General features: G+C 57.6%; 2 protein-coding genes across 2 annotated transcripts; both read left to right on the top strand.

Moving 5' to 3' along the window:
• Nucleotides 1-2,260: 2,260 nt before the first annotated feature.
• Nucleotides 2,261-2,365, top strand: HRURF (HR upstream open reading frame). The gene has a single exon (XM_087816064.1). The coding sequence runs from the start codon at nt 2,261-2,263 to the stop codon at nt 2,363-2,365; it is 105 nt and encodes a 34-aa protein (XP_087672190.1).
• Nucleotides 2,366-3,794: 1,429 nt separating this feature from the next.
• HR (HR lysine demethylase and nuclear receptor corepressor) lies at nt 3,795-16,578 on the top strand. The gene is made up of 18 exons (XM_016221109.2): nt 3,795-4,414; nt 5,117-5,894; nt 7,162-7,312; nt 7,396-7,586; nt 9,171-9,338; nt 10,115-10,204; nt 10,380-10,495; nt 11,336-11,417; nt 11,747-11,910; nt 12,028-12,264; nt 12,478-12,643; nt 12,816-12,885; nt 13,089-13,219; nt 13,339-13,458; nt 13,558-13,673; nt 15,628-15,792; nt 16,167-16,295; nt 16,481-16,578. Exons 1-18 carry the CDS (start codon nt 3,803-3,805, stop codon nt 16,541-16,543), a joined length of 3,549 nt encoding a protein of 1,182 aa, XP_016076595.2. The 5' UTR covers nt 3,795-3,802; the 3' UTR covers nt 16,544-16,578.
• Nucleotides 16,579-20,064: the final 3,486 nt, after the last annotated feature.

Below are 20,064 nucleotides of genomic sequence, written 5' to 3'. Positions count from 1 at the left end.
GTGGAGCAGGATGGGGAGCTGGGTGAAGGTGGAAGGGGGCTCCTTCCCTCACCTCAACCCCATGTGCCCCTGGGCATTTCAGGAGCCTGTCCTGAGAGTCCTGGTCTAATCCAGAGACTGTGACCTGACAAAGCAGACATGGCAACTGGGGTGGGTGGGGTGGAGGGAGGTATTTGTTCCTACTCCCCTGGGACAGTCCCCATCCCCTTTGGGGATGACAGTGGCAGGCCCTTAGGGCCCCAGACAGCCCAGGCTCCCACCGTCCTGCCCAGCCTCTTCTAGGCCCCAAGCCGCAGGAATCTCTACCCCCCCCCCCAGACTCTCCCACAAGCTTCAGTTGCCAGAGGACACAGATGGGGGACCACAGGCACACCCCAGCCCCCATTTGCACCCTGGAGCCAGCTTGGGAGTGGGAGGCTGGGGCTTGGGGGCTTGGGATTGCAGTCCTTAGTAGACCCTCTACAATCATTGCCCCTGGCACACTCTGGTCTGGCCACCCCTCAGGGGAACTGGGGAGGAAGGGAGTGTTAATAACTCAGTCAAGTAAACAACCCCTACCAGCTTGCCCAGCCACAGAGCTGGCCTCTGGGGGGGAGGCGAAGGGGCAGAGGGAATCCACGCCAACCTGACCCAAGTCCTGCCGGGGGCCAGCCCCTTCTGGCCTCCTCTCCTCCCTACTCCCGACCCCTCCCCTCTCCCCTCAGCCGGTGAAAGGACTCCCTGCCTACCCTCTAGTCTCCAGGAAGGAAGGCTCCCTGCAGGGTCTTCCTGGTTCCCCTCTCCAGGGATGGTGGTGTGACCTGGGACCCAGCTGGGCATCCAAGAAACCATCCCATGGATGGGATGGGGTGGGTGGGATACTGCTGCTCTGTCATGGGCTGGGTGAAGGCAGGCCAAGGATGGCTTCCACAGGGAGGCAGGGGAAACTGGGGGTGGGAGGTGGGTGCCTGAGGGGAAGGGAAGCGCCCGTTGGGCGTGTGGGTTTCTGTGTGTGTCTGAATCTGTCTGTGTGTGTTTGAATCTGTCTGTTTGTGTCTGTGCTCTGGAACCACCCCCGCAGAGGAGCCGGGATGCTTCCTCGGGTGGAGGGTGCCCTGCTTTCCCATTTCCTCTCCTCTCTGTTCCTTCCCAGGAGCCACTCCCATGGGCTCCTCTCCAGTGCTGGGCCTGGAAGCACTAGGAACAGGAATAGGGCAGACCCCCAGAATGTGAGGCTGAAGCAGGTGGTGGAGCTCATCTAGTCCCACCTCCTCCCAGACACTTGGTGAAACCGAGGTCCTCAGAGCAGGGACAGGCTAGAGCCTAGGCCCTCCCAGAACTGTGAACACAGGAAACTGTGCCATTGGGCCCTGGGAGGGGGCTTGGGTCAGAAGGTGAAGAGCAGCTTGGCCAGGTGAGGAGGAGGCAGGGCAGACACTGCCAGTGGGGTGTGCCCATGTGCCAGAGCTGGAGAGGACCAGGAGCAAGTGGTCCAGCAGGCACAGGGCCGGCTGGCGTGGGTCAGAGTGCCCATCACTGACCCGTGAGAACCCGACTGCCCCTGCCAGCTCTGGCACTGCCCCCTCGCAGCGCTTGCCCTAGCACCCCAGGGGGCACCCCGCCCCACAGTGGCCTGGTCCGGCCCCTCCCGCCCTTTGCTCCAGTTCCCGGGCTTGGCACCTATAGTGGGGGTGCTGCCCGCCTGCCAGGCTCCGGGGCCGGGCCCACGGGAGGGTGGGGCGGCTGGGAAGCTGGCACGCTGCCCCCGGGGAGCCTCTCTCGGCAGGCGCCCGGGTGCCGCGGGGGGAGGGGGGAACAAAGGGCTCATTCTCCCCGTGCGCAGCCGGTGGCATCGCCGGGGCGTTGGCGGAAGCCCCCGGGGCCCGGGAGGGGGCAGGCCCAGGCGGGGCCGCCGAATCACGGGCTCCTGTTTCCCGCAGGGTGCTGGAGGAGGAAACCGGCGGAGCAGCTTCCCCACTCTCAGTTGCGCGTCTGGCGATGGCGATCAGAGGTCCTGCTGCGCTCTCCGCTGCGCTCTCCCTCCATTAGCCGCGCTGCGCCGCTTTGCGCCCTCGCTGGTGCCTCCCTTCTGGGTTCCAGGATCGGCGCCCCCTTCCAGGCACGACCCCCTCCCCCGGCCCCTCGGCCTTTCCCCCACTCGGCCGTCTCCGACCCGGGGCGCGCGTTCCCCCCGGCCCGGCTCCCTCTCTCCCTTCGGGGACACCGCTCCCTAGCCCCAGCCCGGTCCTCCCCGCGGCGCAGCACGGAGTCTCCCCGTCCCATGGCGCAACCCACGGCCTCGGCCCAAAAGCTGGTGCGGCCGATCCGCGCCGTGTGCCGCATCCTGCAGATCCCGGAGTCCGACCCCTCCAACCTGCGGCCCTAGAGCGCCCCCGCCGCCCCGGGGGAGAGAGAGCGCCAGAGCGCTGAGCACGGAGCTTGGGGTAACGAGGCCTCGCCCGCCGGCCGGGAGGCCCCGGAGCCGGCCCATGGGGAGCGGACGTCCGACCCCGGCCCCGACGACCGCCGCCGCCCGAGCCACACCTGGCCCGTGAAGCTCAGGTAAGCGCCGAGCGGGGGCGTCGGGGGCGCGCGCCTTCGGGGACGCTTAGCCCAGGCCGAGCCGCCGTAGGGCATGAGCGCCCCGTACTCCTCTCGGCTGGGCCACACATCCGAAAGTTAGGGTGCCCGGTGGCGCTGCGCCGCGTTGGAGCGGTGGCCCCAGAAAACCCGAGCGCTCTCTGTCCGGGCTCTGTCCTGGGGCTTCACCCAGGGGGCCACGAAGGAGTGCTGCGACTCTGGTGCCACCTGTCATCCTGGTCCCTCGCACGCACGCACGTTCAATTTTCCCTCCTTCGCCTCTCTCTGGGGTGCAGCCCGCTTTCCCCGCCTCCTTCTCTTCCCCCGCCAGGCTGCAGCGACTGCGGCCGCCGGTGGCCCTGGCACTGCCGGCTCCACAGGGGTAGCTTTCCCAGTCCCAGCTGAAGCCTCCTAATCCGCCTCTCCTGTGCTGGCTCACTCCTTCCCTTGGGGGCATGGTGGAGATCCCAGGCCCTAGCGATCGTCCCGGGACTCTTTCAGAAGCCAAGAGACTGTAGAGGGCTGGGAAGAGACAGAGACCGGCTGCCCAGGTGTGGCATGCAGCACCAGCCAGCAGCCCTGCCTGGAGGCTCTCCCCAGGGACTCCAGCCTGCCCAGCCTCGACTTCCCACCCCTATAAGCCTGGGTGGAACTGAGGGGTGGAGTGGACAAGTAGCACCCCCGGAACCACAGATTGCAATTTGGGAAGAGTCCTCTGAGATCCCCACTTTCCAAGCCTTGTTTTTATACAATGGCACCCGGAGGTCCGGAGGAGTGACATTACTTGTCCAAAATGACACAGCAGGTGACTGAGTCAGGGCCAAGATCCAGTCTTCTTGTCCCCAGTGCAGTGACTTCCACCCAGCTCATCTTTGGGTTCTTGCCCCCATCTTTCCCCATAGCTTGTGACCAGGTTCCAGGCTCTGTAAGGCATGTCATCCTAGAAATAGCCGTCTTTGCTAAGGGGCTCTGGCCCAGGAGGGCTGTCAAATCCCAGGTGTTTGGGGGAAGGGGTGACCTTTTACACTGCAACATCCCACCCAGGCAGGTCCTCGAGCCGCATGTGGGCAGGCATCGTGGAGCCCATCTGTGGGTTGGCACTTGCTTTACTGGTTTGAGCCGCCTTGGTGCTGCCAGGGCGGTGCCCACTCTGTACTTGGGGCAGAGTGCCTAAGAAGCTCGTGTTTTGGTGGTTATGCTCTAGGGACCCCCTCTGGGAGAGCCCCATGAGGGCAGGAGAGTGATGGAGACTACGCCCAGCTTCCTGAAGGATACCCCAGCCTGGGAGAAGACAGCCCCTGAGAACGGCATCGTGGGACGGGAGCCAAATGCCCTGCCACGAGATGGCCTGCGCCCTGGGTCCCTGTGCCTGGGAGAGCCTGCTCCCTTCTGGAGGGGTGTCCTGAGCACCCCAGACTCCTGGCTTCCCCCTGGCTTCCCTCAGGGCCCCAAGGACACGCTCCCACTGGTGGAGGGTGAAGGCCCCCGGAATGGGGAGAGGAAGGCCAGCTGGCTGAGCAGCAAGGAGGGGCTGTGCTGGAAAGAGGCGATGCTCACCCATCCACTGGCATTATATGGGTCAGCATGCCCACCTCGCTATGCCCCCCTGATTCCTGAGCATAGCAGTGGCCATCCAAAAAGTGACCCTGTGGCCTTCCGGCCCTTGCACTGCCCCTTCCTTCTGGAGACCAAGATCTTGGAGCGAGCTCCCTTCTGGGTGCCCACCTGCTTGCCACCATACCTAGTGTCCAGCCTGCCCCCAGAGCGTCCATGTGACTGGCCCCTGGCCCCGCACCCCTGGGTGTACTCAGGGGGCCAGCCCAAAGTGCCCTCTGCTTTCAGCTTAGGCAGCAAGGTGAGTGTTGTAGCAGACCATGCAAGGTAGCAACCCTATCAGGCCACATCACACTGCCCTTCCATTCTGATGAAAAAAATAAGGCAGCACCCAGATAGAGGAGCCTGTCAGCTCAGACAAAGTCAACACCAAGCAATTCCTCTTCTGAGCACCTCCATCTCACTAGGCCTCCCCTGCCTTTGGGCCATTTCAGGGACTGACTCATCCATTGTCCACTCAGAACAAGGCCCTGGGAGTTGGGGGGCTTCAGAATGTGTGGTCTTGTTCTGGGAAAGGGGGTCAGATAAAGCCCTTTATCTGGGAGGGAGATGTGCAGGGAGCCCCTGGCCTGTGTCTAGGACACCTCTCCCACAGGCCACCCCCATGCCGAAGGATGAGATCTAAACTATTTTAAAATCAGTATGGTACAGGGCGTAAAACAACCTGGAGAGATGCTGGTGGCCCTTTCACTGTGCCAGACATTATCCCTTTGGTTGTTGGATTGTGGGGAGGTCTGAGAAACCCTGGGGAATGACCTGGGGGTGGCCAGGGTAGTAGGGTGGCATGTAGGAGCAGTGCCTATTAACCAGTATGTGAGTTCTTCAGTATTTTCACAACCCTTGAGGCCAAATAGGCACATATCTCTTGGTGGTCAGTTTGTTCGTGTTTTTAAGCACTGGGAACCAAAGTCAGCACTAGCTTAATCCTTTCTTCTCTCTTCAGGGTTTTTACCATAAGGATCCGAGTATTCTCAGGCTGGCAAAGGAGCCATTGGCAACTGTGGAACCGGGGTTGTTGGGCTTAGCCCCCGGTGGGCCTCTTCAGAGAAGTGGAGAGGCAGAGTGCCCTTCACTCCACCAGAGGGATGGAGAGACAGGCCTCGGCAGGCATCAGAATCTTTGCCCACTTCTCCTGGGGCATCCAGACACTGTTCCCCGGACCCCCTGGCCCACTGGTCCCCCAGGCCTGGTTCATACTCTTGGCAATGTCTGGACTGTACCGGGGAGTGGGGGCCTTGGGTACCAGCTGGGGCCATCAGCCACATCAAGGTGCCCCTCTCCTGGGCCTCCTACCACCCAGGCAGGCTGTTACTCATCCCACCCACCTGCTGGAGATGGAGGCCTTGGCACTTGTGGGAAGTGCCAGGAGGGCCTGGAAGGGGGCACTAGGGGGCCCAGTGAGTCCATCGAAGAAGTTAACAAGGCCTCTGGTCCCAGGGCCTGCCTGCCCAACCACCACACCAAGCTGAAGAAGACATGGCTCACGAGGCACTCTGAGCAGTTTGGGTGCCCAGGAGGCTGCCCTGGGGATGAGGAGAGCCCAGTTGCACCGCTTCGGGCCCTGAAGAGGGCAAGTAGCCCTGAGGTCCAGGGTGTGGCCAGCAGCCCAGCCGCCAAGCGCCCCCCTGACCCTTTCCCGGGCAGTGCAGGGCAGGGGGCCAGAGGTTGGCAAGATGTCCTGGGGAACAAAGCAGAGGCTGAACAGTGCGATGACCACAGAGGTAAGAGGGCAGGGGAGGGGCTGTAGGGGCCCTATCTGGGAGGGGACAGCTAAGGCTGGAGCTTTGCAAGAAGGTGGGGACAGCAGGTCCTTTATGAGTGGATCGTACCAGCATCTATTGGGAGTTCCTTAGCATCTACAGGCCAGAGCCTTTAAGCAAATGGCTTCTATTTCTGTCTGCCTCCTCCCAAGCCATGGTGTGTTGGTGGCAGGGTAATGACATGGTTCAGAGCTTGGGCTCTGGAGTCAGAGTGCCTGGGTCCTGGCTTTGCTGACTCGTAGCTGCATGACCTCGGGCTAGTTGCTTTATCTCTCTGTGCCTCAGTTTCTTCATCTATAAAATGGGGATACAGACGGCACCTACCTCAAAGACTTCTGTAAAGATTAAATGATATAATTCACAGAAAAGGCTTTGAAGAATTCCTCGCACTTAGCACTCAGTAAATGTTCACCTTTATGACGACCTGTGCCACAAATCCATGTCTAGAAGACTGCCTCTCCCGAAGAACCCCTTGTCCTGCCTAAGGAACAAACAACTGCTCTGCTAGCCAGCTGGATTATGGAAGCTCAGTTTGGACTCTGCCAATATTGAGGCTTCAGGAACATCCTGGACTCCTCTGTCACACTGTGCCCTTCGTCGAGGGTTCTGGCGCTGAGGCCCCAGCCTCCGTTCTTCTGGATCACCTCGGGTTCTTGGCCCCCCTGAACTGCTGGGCCCGGATGCGGACTGTCTCGATGGCCTTGCACCTGGTGTGGGTCTGTCCACGCTCTTGTAGGCCTGTGCCTAGGCTGGGAAGCTGTTGGCCCCTTAGCCTTCTTGGGTTACTGCACCTGTGGCCTGTGTTGAAACTCTCGGCCTTCTCACCTTCCGGCGCCCTCCGTCCACGTTGGGATTGTCTCCTAACACTGTCACGCAGCCAACGGCATTGCTAAGCCCACAGTGGAGCTATCCAAAGTCTACACTGGCAGGATCCTGCACTTGGGTCAGGACCATCACCCCAGCTGCCCCGGCCTTGGGCTCAGCGCACCTGACCCTCCTCTCCACCCATCAGTCACACCAGGGCATTGTCAAGCTCCTCTCCAGGCCTTTTTTGTGAGGTTTCTAGCTGCCTGGTCTACTCTCACTGGTTCTAAGTCAGGCCTTGCGGGCCTGGGCCCTAAGGACTGGGCTGGTTCTGTGTGTGGACAGCTGGGTGCTAAGGCAGGGCCTTGGGTTTACATAAGTCCAGGGAGGCCCAGACTCCTGACCAGCTGCATTGTCCCCACAGGACCCCAAGATGGCAGGGCCAGCTTCCAGGACCCAGGGCGTCAGGATGCACCTTGCTCAGCTCCCCTGGCAGGCATTGCTCAGTGCCAAAGTTGTGCCCAGGCAGCAGGAGAGGTGGGAGGGCTGGCCTGCCACTCCCAGCAAGTGCCCAGGTGAGCCCTTGACCCTGGATGTCCCCACATCTTCCCACTTAGTGCTCCTGCTTGGTCTTCACCTTCCTCTGCCCTATCTCCAGATTGTCTCTGGGAGGGGAGCAGCAGCAGCAGGAGGAAGACTCGGCAGCCAGCTCTGAGGAGGGAGGAGGGTCCGGCCCGAAGGCCGGGCTCAGCGTGGGCCTTGCCAAACACCTTCTGAGTGGTTTGGGAGACAGACTGTGCCGCCTGCTGCGGAGGGAGCGGGAGGCCCTGGCCTGGGCACAGCGGGAAGGTGAGCAGCACCCACAGGGCATTGGGGAACCCAGGAGAGCCTGGTGCTTTCACAAGGAGCACAGGGATCTCGGAATGTGAACCCCTCCCTCCCACCAGCACTGCCTGTCCTGCCTCCAGTTCTGGAGAACGCCTGCCCTGCTTTGCCCTTATTCTGGGCTAAGGCTCTTAGTCACCATGTTTTCTGAAGTTTCTGACCTGGGTGGGGGATGTTGGGAAGGCATAAAACCTGGTCCAGCCCAACTGTCTAAGAGCTTCGGGGCTTGTTGGGGAAATAAGACTGAGTGCCAAGTGTCTATAAGAACACTCTAAGGTGGGGGAGCTCCCTGCGGGTGGCGCATAAGGAAGGCTTCCTGGGTGGTGAAGCTCAAGGGCCCTAGGAGGCTGGTAGGCTTCAGGCTGATGTTTGAGGCTGTGGAGTCCCTCTGGCTCCAGGCTCTCCCTCCTGCATTCATTTCTTGGCACCTCGAGAGCACTGTGTTTGGGAAAACACACCCCTGTGGTCCATCAACAAACACCTTGTTCTGTCCCAGGCTAGGGGCCAGGATTCAGAGCTAGACAGGACTTGGTGCTTGCCCTCCCAGTGCTCATATTCCAAGGGGAGATGGGCCCATAAACATGGCCATGATGAAGGCAGCACCGAGTGGGTGCCGGAGTGTGAGAATGGGATGGAAGGCCAAGGTGGAAGCCCGTTGGTGGCTCCCTCTTGTCCCAGAAAGTCCAGCCCCTATCCCCTTTCATCATCCCGACCACTCCCTGAACCCGGATTCCCGACACGCCGCATCACCATCTGCCTGAGCAGCCTTCCCGGCTCACCTGGGCTTGTCCACCCCCGTCGGGCCTTGGCACTTTCTCTGTTCCTTCTGTCTGGAAGGCCCTTCTCCTCCCCTTCTATCTGGTGAATGAAAACTTACTCATCAGGCCCATTTGTGAGCCTGCCCCCACCATCTCCACCCTAGGCCTTCCATCCCATTCTCACACTCCCGCACCCACTCGGTGCTGCCTTCAGCATGGCCATGTTTATGGTCCATCTCCCCTTGGAATGTGAGCACTGGGAGGGCAAGCACCAAGTCCTGTCTAGCTCTGAATCCTGGCCCCTAGCCCGGGACAGAACAAGGTGTCTGTTGAATGAATAAATGAATATTTGCTCACTGGCATCCTTGTACTTACCAATGAGAATCTAGTCTGAAACTGGGTGAGGGAAGGCATGGCCTCTTAAGGGTTCCTCTTCTAATGTTGAGTCCCCTGAAGAAAGCCAACTCAGGAGGGAGGGGACGGGTGAAGAAATGTGTTGGAAGTGGCGTGGTTGGGTAGTTCAGGGCCGATGGGAAAATCCATGGTGCAGGAACTGGGGAGATGGGGCCTGCACCACCTCTGGGAGGGTTTGCTGGAGACAGTGGTGCTTCGAGGAGATTTTGTACAGGGCTGTCGAGTGAGTAGGGGGATCTGTGAGGGGCTTGTTTCCCTTCTGGGGCAGCCCCTTAGTGGAAACTGCTCCTGCTTCTCCCCAAGTCTGCCACATGAGGACCTCAAAAGGGGCCTGTGGCTTGTACCCTCTCTGACTCCTTTCTCTCCCATGATCCAGCAGGCCAGGGGCCAGCCAGGACAGAGGACGACCCAGGCATTCCAGGTTGCTGCAGCCGCTGCCACCATGGACTCTTCAACACCCACTGGAGATGTCCCCGCTGCAGCCACCGGCTGTGTGTGGCCTGTGGTCGCATGGCGGGTGCTGGGAGGGCCAGGGAGAAAGCAGGTAGGCAAGGAGCCAGGGGCTGAGGGTGGGGGAGCAGGGACTGGGGCTTCGGAAGGAATGCTCTAAGGTTTGTGGCCATTTATTGGCTGCCTCTCTCCAAGAAAGCCTCCCTCCCCAGCCCCAGCAACAGCCACTGCTGCCCAGTGCCCCATAGAGCAGACCTTTTCCTCTCCCCAGATCAGAGGGCCACACCTGTGTCCTTGCCCACCCTTAAAAGGAGTTGAGTGCCTACTCTATGCCTCCCATTTTGTCAGTTTGCACCTTTTTAAACCTTACAACACTGTGAGGTGGGTAATTTTCCTTCCATTTTCCAGATAAGAAAAACTCAGGGAGGCTAAGTGACTCATCCAAGGTCACACAGATACTAAGTGTCAGGCCCAGGATTTAGACTCAGGGCTTCTGATTCCAAGTCCTGTTCTTTTCATGCCTTCTCAGCTTTCTCTTCCTTGGCTCAACTCGGCCACCGGAGGGCTTGAAATTTCCCAGTGTTCTAATCGAGGCGGTCAAAGAGAATTCCAGGGTCAGAAATGTTCAGAACACTGTATTCTACATGGTCATTTTGGAGTTTTGCAACTCATATCAGCGTATTAAAGTCTCTGTGTTCCCCAAGCAAAGGATCCTGTATCACTGTTGAACCCGAGTGTCCCAGAAAACCCATGTTTTATGGATTGTCAAGCCCCTGATTTAGATATCGGTGCTCTTACCCTTCTTCCCTGACCTTAACCTGTGCTTGCCTTGATTTCCTGACCTGCAGCTTCTCCCTTTCTATCCCACAGGCTCTCCGGAGCAGTCCACAGAGGAGTGTGCCCAGGAGGCTGGGCACAGTGCCTCTTCCCTGATGCTGATCCAGTTTGTTTCCAGCCAGGGTGAGCCATTTTGGAGGGGTGGAGGCATGCAGGGGGTGGGTCCTGGGGGAGACTAGCTTCCTGTTTGGATGTCTCTTAGCTCAATGCCATGCCCTCCTGGTTGGTGAGGTCAAGTAGCAAGGGCTGCCTCTTGCCTGCACTCATCACCAAACTACATCTCCCCTCCCCCCTCCAGCTCTGGCAGAACTGAGCACCGCAATGCACCAGGTCTGGATCAAGTTTGATATCCGGGGGCACTGTCCCTGCCAAGCTGATGCCCAGGTGTGGGCCCCTGGGGATGGGGGCCAGCAGGTAAGAAGCATGGGGAAAGTGACAGAGTACTAGCTGGTGGGCCCCAGCATTGTGCAGTGTGACTGCAAATTACTTACCTTGGCAGGGTTTTGGCCCTTTTCTTTTGATGGGAATGAAGGGGGACATGAGGCTACTTCCCACCCTCCCTTGGGGATTTGGATCCATGGAGCCAGTGCTGGCATTTGTCCCACCCACTGGCCTCCCTCCCCTGCCCATCAGGTCCTCACTGTGCATACCCAGAGCTCCTGCCCACTTTGTGCGTGTTCCAGCTTAGCACTTGCCATGTCATGCTGGAGCTGCTTGCTTTCCTGTCCTGTCTGTCCATGTCCCAGGCACGGACTCCTGCCCGCAGAATGTTGGCTCATCTTCTCAGTATCCCCTGCTCCTAACACATAGCAGGTCCTGGATAGGCATTTTACAAAGCTTTTATGAAGCTTTCATTTTTATGATAAAAGTTATTCAAGAAATAGTTTATTGAATGCATTTTGCATGCCAGACACCATGCTACATACCCATGGTGGAAAATTGGGAAAATACAGACAGGTATAAGGAAGAAAATGATAGTGGCCTATAATGCCACTGTGATCATTTTGACATCAGTAATTTGCCTATCTATTTATTCAACTCTATTCTAGTGTACTTTAGACCATACTGCATATAGAATTCCATGAGCAATTTTTCCCCACCTAATGTTATGCCATATAACCTTTTGCTCCTTGTAAACATGATTTTAGGACTTGCAAGAGTCTGTTGTTAATGCTGTGGGTTGACTTGGGTTGAGTTGCGTTTGCCATTTTTAAATCTCTGGTTGGATTGCGGGGGGGTGGATGGGTTTAACAGAAGGAGCTGACAGAAAAAACCACTCCAACTCCACAACCTTCTTGCAATGAGGACACCAACAGGACCAAGGACATCAAAGAGGGTGAGTGGCCCCCTGCCCCTGTTTCAGACTGGAGTGGGGTGCTGGGCCAAGTGGGAAGCCTCAGGAGAAATTGGAGTTGCTTTAGTCACACCCTCTCCCAATTGCTATTACTCTTCTCAAGTCACTCCAGAGAAAATAAATCTAAATAAAACCTAGGACAAGCCTCCTAATCTCTCTCCAGCCAGATCCCCTTCCCGAGCCCTCCTTTGGAGAGGTTCTGGGGCTGCCAGCAGGAAAGCTGGGGTGGGGGGGTGAGCACATCCAGAGTGATGGGCCGGGCAGTGGAGCTTCGAGAAAGGTGAGGTCCTTACTGTTTTTCTCCTCAATAGAGACCCTGGACTCCACAGAGACCCCTGCAGAGGACCGTGCCAGCCGAGGGCCCTTGCCTTGTCCCTCTCTCTGTGAGCTGCTGGCCTCCACTGCTGTCAAACTCTGCTTGGGGCATGAGCGGATACATATGGCCTTTGCCCCTGTCACTCCAGCCCTGCCCAGCGTGAGCAAGGGCATGGGGGGCAGTCTGGGGGCCTGGGGACAGAGGCTGGGCCGGCCCTCCCTGCAAGTTCCGGCAGGTCCTGAGCCCTTCTACCCTCTATGGCTCCCTCCCCCGCAGGATGACCGAATAACTAACATCTTGGACAGCATCATCGCGCAGGTAGTGGAACGGAAGATTCAGGAGAAAGCCCTGGGGCCTGGGCTGCGGGCTGGGCCCGCCCTGCGCAAGGGTCTGGGCCTGCCCCTCTCACCAGTGCGGCCCAGGCTGCCTCCACCAGGGGCTTTGCTGTGGCTGCAGGAGCCCAGGCCTCGGCGAGGCTTCCACCTCTTCCAGGAGCACTGGAGACAGGGCCAGGTGAGGCTCCTCACCTCCCCACTTCCAACCCTCATGGCCTTGCCTACCCTCAGAGCCTTGATCCCTAGGCCCAGGCAGACCTGGCCCATCACTTAGAAGGAGCAGCAGGGCCTGGTCCCCAAGCTGTTCTGGTGCAACACACCCCAGCCTGAGCATGTTGGGCAGCCCATCTTTCTCCCTGTGTCCCTATTCCCCCCTCCCCCCCCACTACAGCCTGTGTTGGTGTCAGGGATTCAGAGGACACTGCGAGGCAGCCTGTGGGGGACCGAGGCTCTTGAGGTGCTTGGAGGCCAGGTGCAGGCGCTGACCCCCCTCGGGCCTCCCCAGCCTACAAACCTGGGCAGTGCCGCGTTCTGGGATGGATTCTCCCGGCCTGAGAGTAAGTATCTTTGGTGCGGGGTAAAGGGACCTGGGAGCCAGAGCTGGGTGGCAGCAGAGTCCCAGAGTGACCTTCGGGGCAGCTGGAAGCAGAGCCTAGGGCAGAAAGGACTGTGTTGCTGCCCCAGGGGCAGGGTCTCTGGGCATTGTGACCTTTCTGTGTCCTCTCCTAGTTCGCCCAAAGTCATCCGAGGGCTCAGTCCTCCTGCTGCACAGAGCTCTGCAGGACAAAGACACAAGCAGGTGTGTATGGTACCACAGGCTGGCTAGCCCTCCCTGCCTCAGAGACGCGGCCCAGCCCCTTGCCCTCCCTCCCCTCCTTCTTAGCCCCCCCATGACTCTTGGCGCACTGCGCTTGCCTCTGGGAGTTACCCCAGTAGTGCGGGGCTTTGATGGGGTCTCTGGTGCCTGGGTTGAGCCTGCTGGGCATGACCCCTCCCCCACAGGCTGGAGAACCTGGCTGCCAGCCTGCCCCTCCCAGAGTACTGTGCCCAACATGGGAAACTCAACCTGGCTTCCTACCTCCCACCGGGCCCTGCCCTGTGTCCACTGGAGCCCCAGCTGTGGGCAGCCTATGGTAAGTGTCCTGTCCATTCCTGCCTAGTCCCTACCCCCATTCCTTCATCTCTGTGCCTGTACGTCTGTGCCAAGGTTCTGGGACCTTTTCCCAATTGTCCTTTCTCTACCTCCATGCAGGTGTAAGCCCACACCGTGGGCACCTGGGGACCAAGAACCTCTGTGTGGAGGTGACTGACCTGGTTAGTGTCCTGGTACGTGCTGAAGCCCCACTGCCTGCCTGGCATCGGGCACAGAAAGGTGGGTCCTCGGGCGGAGGCAGGGGTGGGGACCAGTTGCAGATGTGAGGTGCTGTGTCTGCCCCTCCCTGGGCTCTCCTGAGCAGTCTTTCTCCCTCAGACTTCCTCTCAGGCCTGGATGGGGAGGGGCTCTGGTCTCCAGGCAGCCAAGTCAGCACCGTGTGGCACGTGTTCCGAGCACAGGACGCCCAACGCATCCGCCGTTTTCTCCAGATGGTGAGGAGGGAGCCGGGAGCTCTCCCCTTCCCCTATGCAGCCCTTCTGCTCCCTGGGAGCAGGGACTTCCAGCCCCAGAAGCTCTCCCTGTCTGTGTGTGTTCCCTGTGTGCTCCCCACCCCCTCAGGTGGGCTAGACAACCTTGACTCACATGGGCATGTGCAGGAAAGGCAGACTGGGACCTTATAAGAGTTGTGTAGTGGGGCGCACAGAAAGAACAAGGGGTTGAGGTGGAGCCAGTGATGAAATGGAAGTGGAGTTGCTGCAGGCTACGCACTATATTGAGGCCCTTAAGCATATTATCTCAGTGCACTGTCACATCCCTTGAGGTAGGTACTGCTGCTTTCCTTTTTTGCAGATGAGAAAACTGAGGCTAAGTGTTGGAACTGGGAACTGAGCTTATGACTGTTCCCACCCCAGGTCACTACCCTGTGCTCCTCCTGGGGGCAGACAGCCTCTCCTTCATGGGCAAAGGGAAGCCCATCTGGGATGCCCACCTGCTTAAGTCATCTACATCTCAGGAGGTTCTAGCAAGTAAGGGCTGAGGGAGGCCATGAGGTAGATGGAGGGAGAGACTAGACCAGGCTGAGGGGCAGGGAAGGAGCAGGTGAGCAGGAAGCAGGAAGACCCAGGGGGCTGGAGGCTAGTGTTGAGATTAGGTCAGCTCCAGTGGTTTCAAAGTCCAGCTGAGCTCTGATTGTCCTGGGGAAAAGCTGTCCACCAAGTGTCACCCCTGCTAAGGCACACACTCACATGCAGACATGCAGATGTCAACATGGCTGTCCACTACCGCCTGCCTACCCACAGTCATGCACATCTGTAGACATGTCAACAGACACTTGTAGATCTGTAGATGCACACACAGATGCTGGAACACATCTGCAGAGGGAGCAGACAGAAGCATCCCTTCATACACACATGGCCTCATCTGGTCTGGGTGTGGCGGGCTGTGGCAGTCCCATATGGCCAAATCCAATGACTCATGGGGAAGGTCTGAGGGGTGTATTCTCACTGGGTGGCCTGGGAAACACTGCTCTAGCTCCAGGACAGACTTGAACTTTGGAGATGGGGGGCAAAGGAGCCTTGGTTCCTGCCTGCAGCTACTCTAGGGTCTAACCTGGCTCACAAGCCTCCCCTCTCCCATGGCCTAGTCTTGGAGCCCTGAGCCCTAAGTCTAGGGACCATTGCTGAGGTCCTAGCTGAAGGGGTGGATTTTGCTGGTGGCCAGTTGGGGCATGATGCTGGTGGTCACCTCGGTAGGTGTTCCCTGAGCATCTCCTTCTCTGGCCTCTGCCAGTCCCTGTTGGCCCGAGGAGCTCCCTGCTCTGGTTTGGCTGGCAAAGCCTCCCCCATAGCTGTGCTTGCTTCAGAGGCCTTGGCCTGGACAGGCAAGCCCTTGGGAATCAGAACTTCTGTGTGTCCTTGCCTCTTTTGAATCTGGGATCTTAGGAGAATTTGGATTGTCTCTCCAGGAACATACAGCTACCCCATCACCTACAATTTAGCACACAATTCAGGATGTTCACTGGAATCTATGTTAAGAGCTTGTGGCATAGAGAGCTCATGAGTTGGGACTATGCAGGCTCTCTTCCTGGGTTTTGGAGAAAGGGATATGTTTGCATGAGGGAGGAGAGGGCCCAGGGCCAAGGACACAGGTTCTTCAAGGCATCTGGCTTCAGGAAAAGCAGGGATTTAGATACCCCAACCTCAGAGCCCTTAATCCTTTCCTCTAAGCGCCTTTCAGCCAAATCTCCAATCTGCTAACCTGAGTGGCCCCAACCCCTCACCACCCAGACCCTTTCTCTCCCTCCCATGCCCTCCTCTGCTTGCCCTTCAAGACTTGAACACTTCAGCTCTTTCCAGTGCCCCTGGCCTTTGGGAAGTCCATGCCCCGTCCTCCTACAGCCCCACCCTCGCCTCCCTCCCTTGCTCATTCCCCTTTCTCTTCTTTGAGGTGTGTCCGGCTGGGGCAGGCAACCTGGAGCCTGGCACCCCAGGAAGCTGCTACCTGGATGCGGGGCTTCGGAGGCGCCTGCGGGAGGAGTGGGGTGTGAGCTGCTGGACCCTGCTGCAGGCCCCTGGAGAGGCTGTGCTGGTCCCTGCAGGGGCTCCCCACCAGGTGCTTCCCCGGTGGGCCAGGGGCTCTGCTGAGAGCTCAGAATGTCAGAAGCAGCAAGAACAACAGCACAGTGATAGCACATTCCCCCACCCTCTTAAGACCTGGAGGCCGAGGCAGCACAGAAAGCCACACTCCCATTGTAGCAGTCTTGAACTGGGCTTTGGGTCCTTGGGAGCTGTGCCATCTCTGGCAGCCCCTTGGCCTGGTTTTGGCCACACCCTTTGGGGTGCTGGTGTTAGATCCAGAGCCTCTGTTTTCTGAGAGCTGGATGGGGTTGTTATGGGAAATGGACTTCAGGGCCCAGCTGGGCAGTGGGAAGGATGTGTGACCCTGAGTTTCCACTGACCCTCTTGTTTACCTCCTTCTTGGTGCAGGTGCAGGGCCTGGTAAGCACAGTGAGTGTCACTCAGCACTTCATGTCCCCCGAGACCTCTGCCCTCTCTGCTCAGCTCTGCCACCAGGGATCCAGCCTGTCCCCTGACTGCCGCCTGCTCTGTGCCCAGGTGAGTGTGACACTGGCCAGGAAGCTGGGTGTGCTTCCCAAGTCCTGTGGTACAGCTAGGGTGACATAGAAGATACAGCTCTGTGCCAAGCAAGCAGCTAGCCTGGGCCCAGGAAGGGCGTTCTTCTTGGTGGGGAGACCCCACAAATGTGATTGTAAACACCTTGTCCTCTCTTTTTATTCTAGGTGGACTGGGCTGTGTTCCAAGCAGTGAAGGTGGCTGTGGGAACATTACAGGAAGCCAACTAGAGGGATCTCAGGTGTCTGGGGTAGGGGTAGGGGGCAGGTAGATCAGGTGCTCAGCTTGGGCACAGCATAAGCAGAGAATGCACTGGGGACTTGGGGACTTTTGGTCAATTCCATGAGCATCACTCTGGGTACCACTCCTAGCCTGGGCCCTAAAGCCAACAACCACAGTGCCACCAAAGTTCACACCTGCCCTTTGCAGGCTGGCACCTGCTCTGCCCCTGTGCCCCTCTCCATGGTACCAAGCCCACATCTGGGGTGACTGACTCCCTCCAACCCCTGTTCCCCAGCCCAGGAGACAAACAGCCTTTCCTTGGGAGACTTTGGGAATCACTCTGGCTTAAGCAACACCTTCTGCTGCCTCATCCCCACTGCCCCACCTGTGCCAAGCTCTGTTACACCACCCACCTCCTCATGGGGCTCTGGGCGCCCATCGCACTGCAGGCATACTGGACAAGGGGCCACCGAAATTCTGCCCTCTTGTCCAAGAGGGAGAGCTGTGAAGTGTGGGGAGGCGGTGGCCTCAGGACACTACCTAGGCTTGGCCAAAGGGAATGTTAGGAGTGAGTCCCTGTCCCTACTCCCTCCTATCACCTCACTCCTTCCTATTTTCCATTAAAGTCTGTTGTTTTGTGAAAGCTGCCAGTGTGGTTGGCCCTGCTCCTGCAGGCCACATGGATTGGGGAGGGAGGGGAGACACGAAAGTGGAACCAGGTGGGCAGGAGCTGGGGCTGTCCATGACAGGGGACTGAAACACCCCTGCCTGCTCTTATCCCCTGGACCTGGGTCTTTCCCTCCCACTGAGGAGCAGATGGAATCTTCCAGGGGGCTACCCCTGAGGATGCTCCTGACAGCGACAACAGCAAGGCAGAGCCCTGGGCACAGAGCAAGGTGGCTTTGAGCCTCAACCCTCCCTGAAAACTCCAGGCTACCCATCTCTTCCATCTGATCTGACTTGGAGCTCCGGGAGTGTGGCCCAGGAGAGCCTTTGCCCAGGGCTTGGCCTGCTGCCTGAGACAGTTGGCAGCCCCTCCCCATCCCCAGGGCCCTCTGGTGTGGCTCTGCCTGCTCCCCTGCCCTAGTACATCTCAGCCCCAACATGCTCCCACTCGTCATACCTAATTGTTCTGTGGTGGTTTGGGAAATGTTTTTTTTTTAAATAAAATAAAATTTTTATTATAAATTTAATACACTTTCAGAACATTTAGAAAATAAGAAATGTCACCTGTAAGCCTACCTCCACTCACCTTCAACCCAGCCACTGATAGTATTTCCATCTAGTATTTTCTCTAAGGTTCTGTTTTACACATAGTTGAATTGGTATGCTTTTTATTTGGTTTCTTTCTTTTAACAAACACTATTGTGATTGTTTTGTGTTGCTACCTAACCTTTATTATTAATGACTGCTTATATTCCCTTAAGTGGCTTTGCTATGATTTACATAACCATCCCTCATTTTTTAAAAAACGGTTTCTTCGTTGTCTGCAAAGCTAGATTATTTTCATGTGATAGGAAAAACAAAAGAAAAAATTGAGGAACTTCTACACTTTACTGTGCCACTGTTGTCTTTTAAGTGAACTCATTTAATTCCTTATCGTGATTTTGAGGTAGATGCTATTTATTTCCATTATACAGAAGAGGAAACAGGCAGGCCGAGGGTAAGTGAGTCACCCAAGGTCACACTGCAATTTTAGTGGCAGAATTGGGATTTGAACCAAGTGTCCTGCCTCCAGCCACCTCATTTACTTAGGGCTTAATGGCCTTTGCAGGTGGCTTTACTGTCTTCTCTGTCCTCCTTCCAATACTGGCACTTTATAGCTGATCATGTTCCAAGTGGCACTGAGTGACCCATCCCTACCTATACTTTACCTCATATAGCCTTGTCCTGATGTTACCCCAGAACACCAAGTACAGGGTTCTTCCTCTGAGAAGATGGGGATGGCTGTGTCACTGGGCCTCTTTCTTCCTCACAGGCCTCTCTGCTGGTGGGTCACAGCACTCTCCAGGGAAAATTGGGTCTGACTTCATGCAAACAGCAGGTGGACCAGATGTCCCAAGACTGGACTGGGAATGAAGCCAGTCCAGGTGGGGACCAGCCTCGAGATCGGAGGCATTCAGTGGCCCTCTTCCTCATGGAGGCTCAGCTGGTCCCCCACCCCGGTCCCGCCTTGCCCTTTGGGCCTCTGCTTTTCCCAGCAGCCCCACTGCCCTCCGCCTCCAGCCCCTCTCACTGGCCCAGACAGCACAGAGGCACTCCCCCAGTGCTAGAAGGGACCTCAGTGTGTATATTGGATACTGCTTTCTTTCATCTTATAGAGTACGTTTTTTCGATTCTTAACTTTGAAATGATTGTAGATTTACAATCGAGTCACAAAGATAGTACAGGCAGTTCCCAGTTACCCTTCAGCCGGCTTCCTCTCACGCTAACATGGTACCTAACCATGGCACAGTGATCAAAACTAAGAAATTGGTTTCCACACAACACTATTAACTGAGCATTAGACTTTATTGGGAGTCACCAGTTCTCCATTAATGTCCATTCTGTTTCAGGATCCACTTGTGCCTGTATCTGACAAATGACCTAGAGGGTAGATATGGCTCCCTCAAGGTCACAGCAGGCTAGTGGCAGAGCCCAGGTTGAAACCAGACATGCTCCCGATACCTGGGGCTATTGCCCTCCTTACCCTTCCCAGTTTGACAAGAGACAGGGTTTGTTGCTCTGTGACCAACTCTGGTGTCACAGACACCCTTGCCCCACCCTGCCTGCCCATCCCATCCCTGTTTCTGAGGTTGCCCTCACTGCCTTTCTGCACACGTGCTCACACGCATATGTAGGTCCACATGCCTTGGCACGGCTGGCTCAGGTTTCACACACGTGGGCACTGTACTGTGTGGACACTCTTGTCTGCCCTGCTGTACAGCCACCCCCACCTGCCAGTGATCTTCCCTCTCTGGAAAGGAGGGCACAGAGCAAACTTGAAGGAGGCCTTTCTTTGTTTCTGGTTCTGAAGGTTTCTATCTCAGCCCCCCCATTCCTCAGCTTTTCCCATTCTGTCTCAGGGCCTCTTCTGCCTCAGTCTGGGGTGTGCACTCTTCCTCCTAAAGCCTTGAGAAAGTCTGCTTTCTGTTGTCTCAGTTCTCAGGAAGGGCTGGAACACTCCCCCCGGGCCTTGCCTGTGCCACCCTTCACAGTTTACAAGTGGCTGTCACGTTGCCTCATGTGCTCCTCACCGCAGGGGTGATTAGGTCCACTTCAGAGGAGCAGAGCGCTTTCCCCAGTGATAATGGGGGAGTGGAGCCGCGGTTTGTTGCAGTCTTTGCTCTTCCAGGCAGCCAGGCTGTCCGGTGTTTATCTTAGGCTGCCTCTGAGGCTCTCCCAGCCCTGCCCAGACATGACCTCATTCTCTCTCAAATCATCCCCGGGAGGCAGAAAAGAGTCTGGGACCAACGCTGTCCCCACTTCACAGATGGGAAAGCTGGGGGATACACACACACACACACACACACACACACACACACACACA

This window comes from Miniopterus natalensis, chromosome 4, assembly GCF_054644295.1.
Source record: "Miniopterus natalensis isolate mMinNat1 chromosome 4, mMinNat1.hap1, whole genome shotgun sequence".
Classification (NCBI taxonomy): Eukaryota; Metazoa; Chordata; class Mammalia; order Chiroptera; family Miniopteridae; genus Miniopterus; species Miniopterus natalensis.
This window is presented reverse-complemented; position numbering and strand designations above follow the sequence as displayed.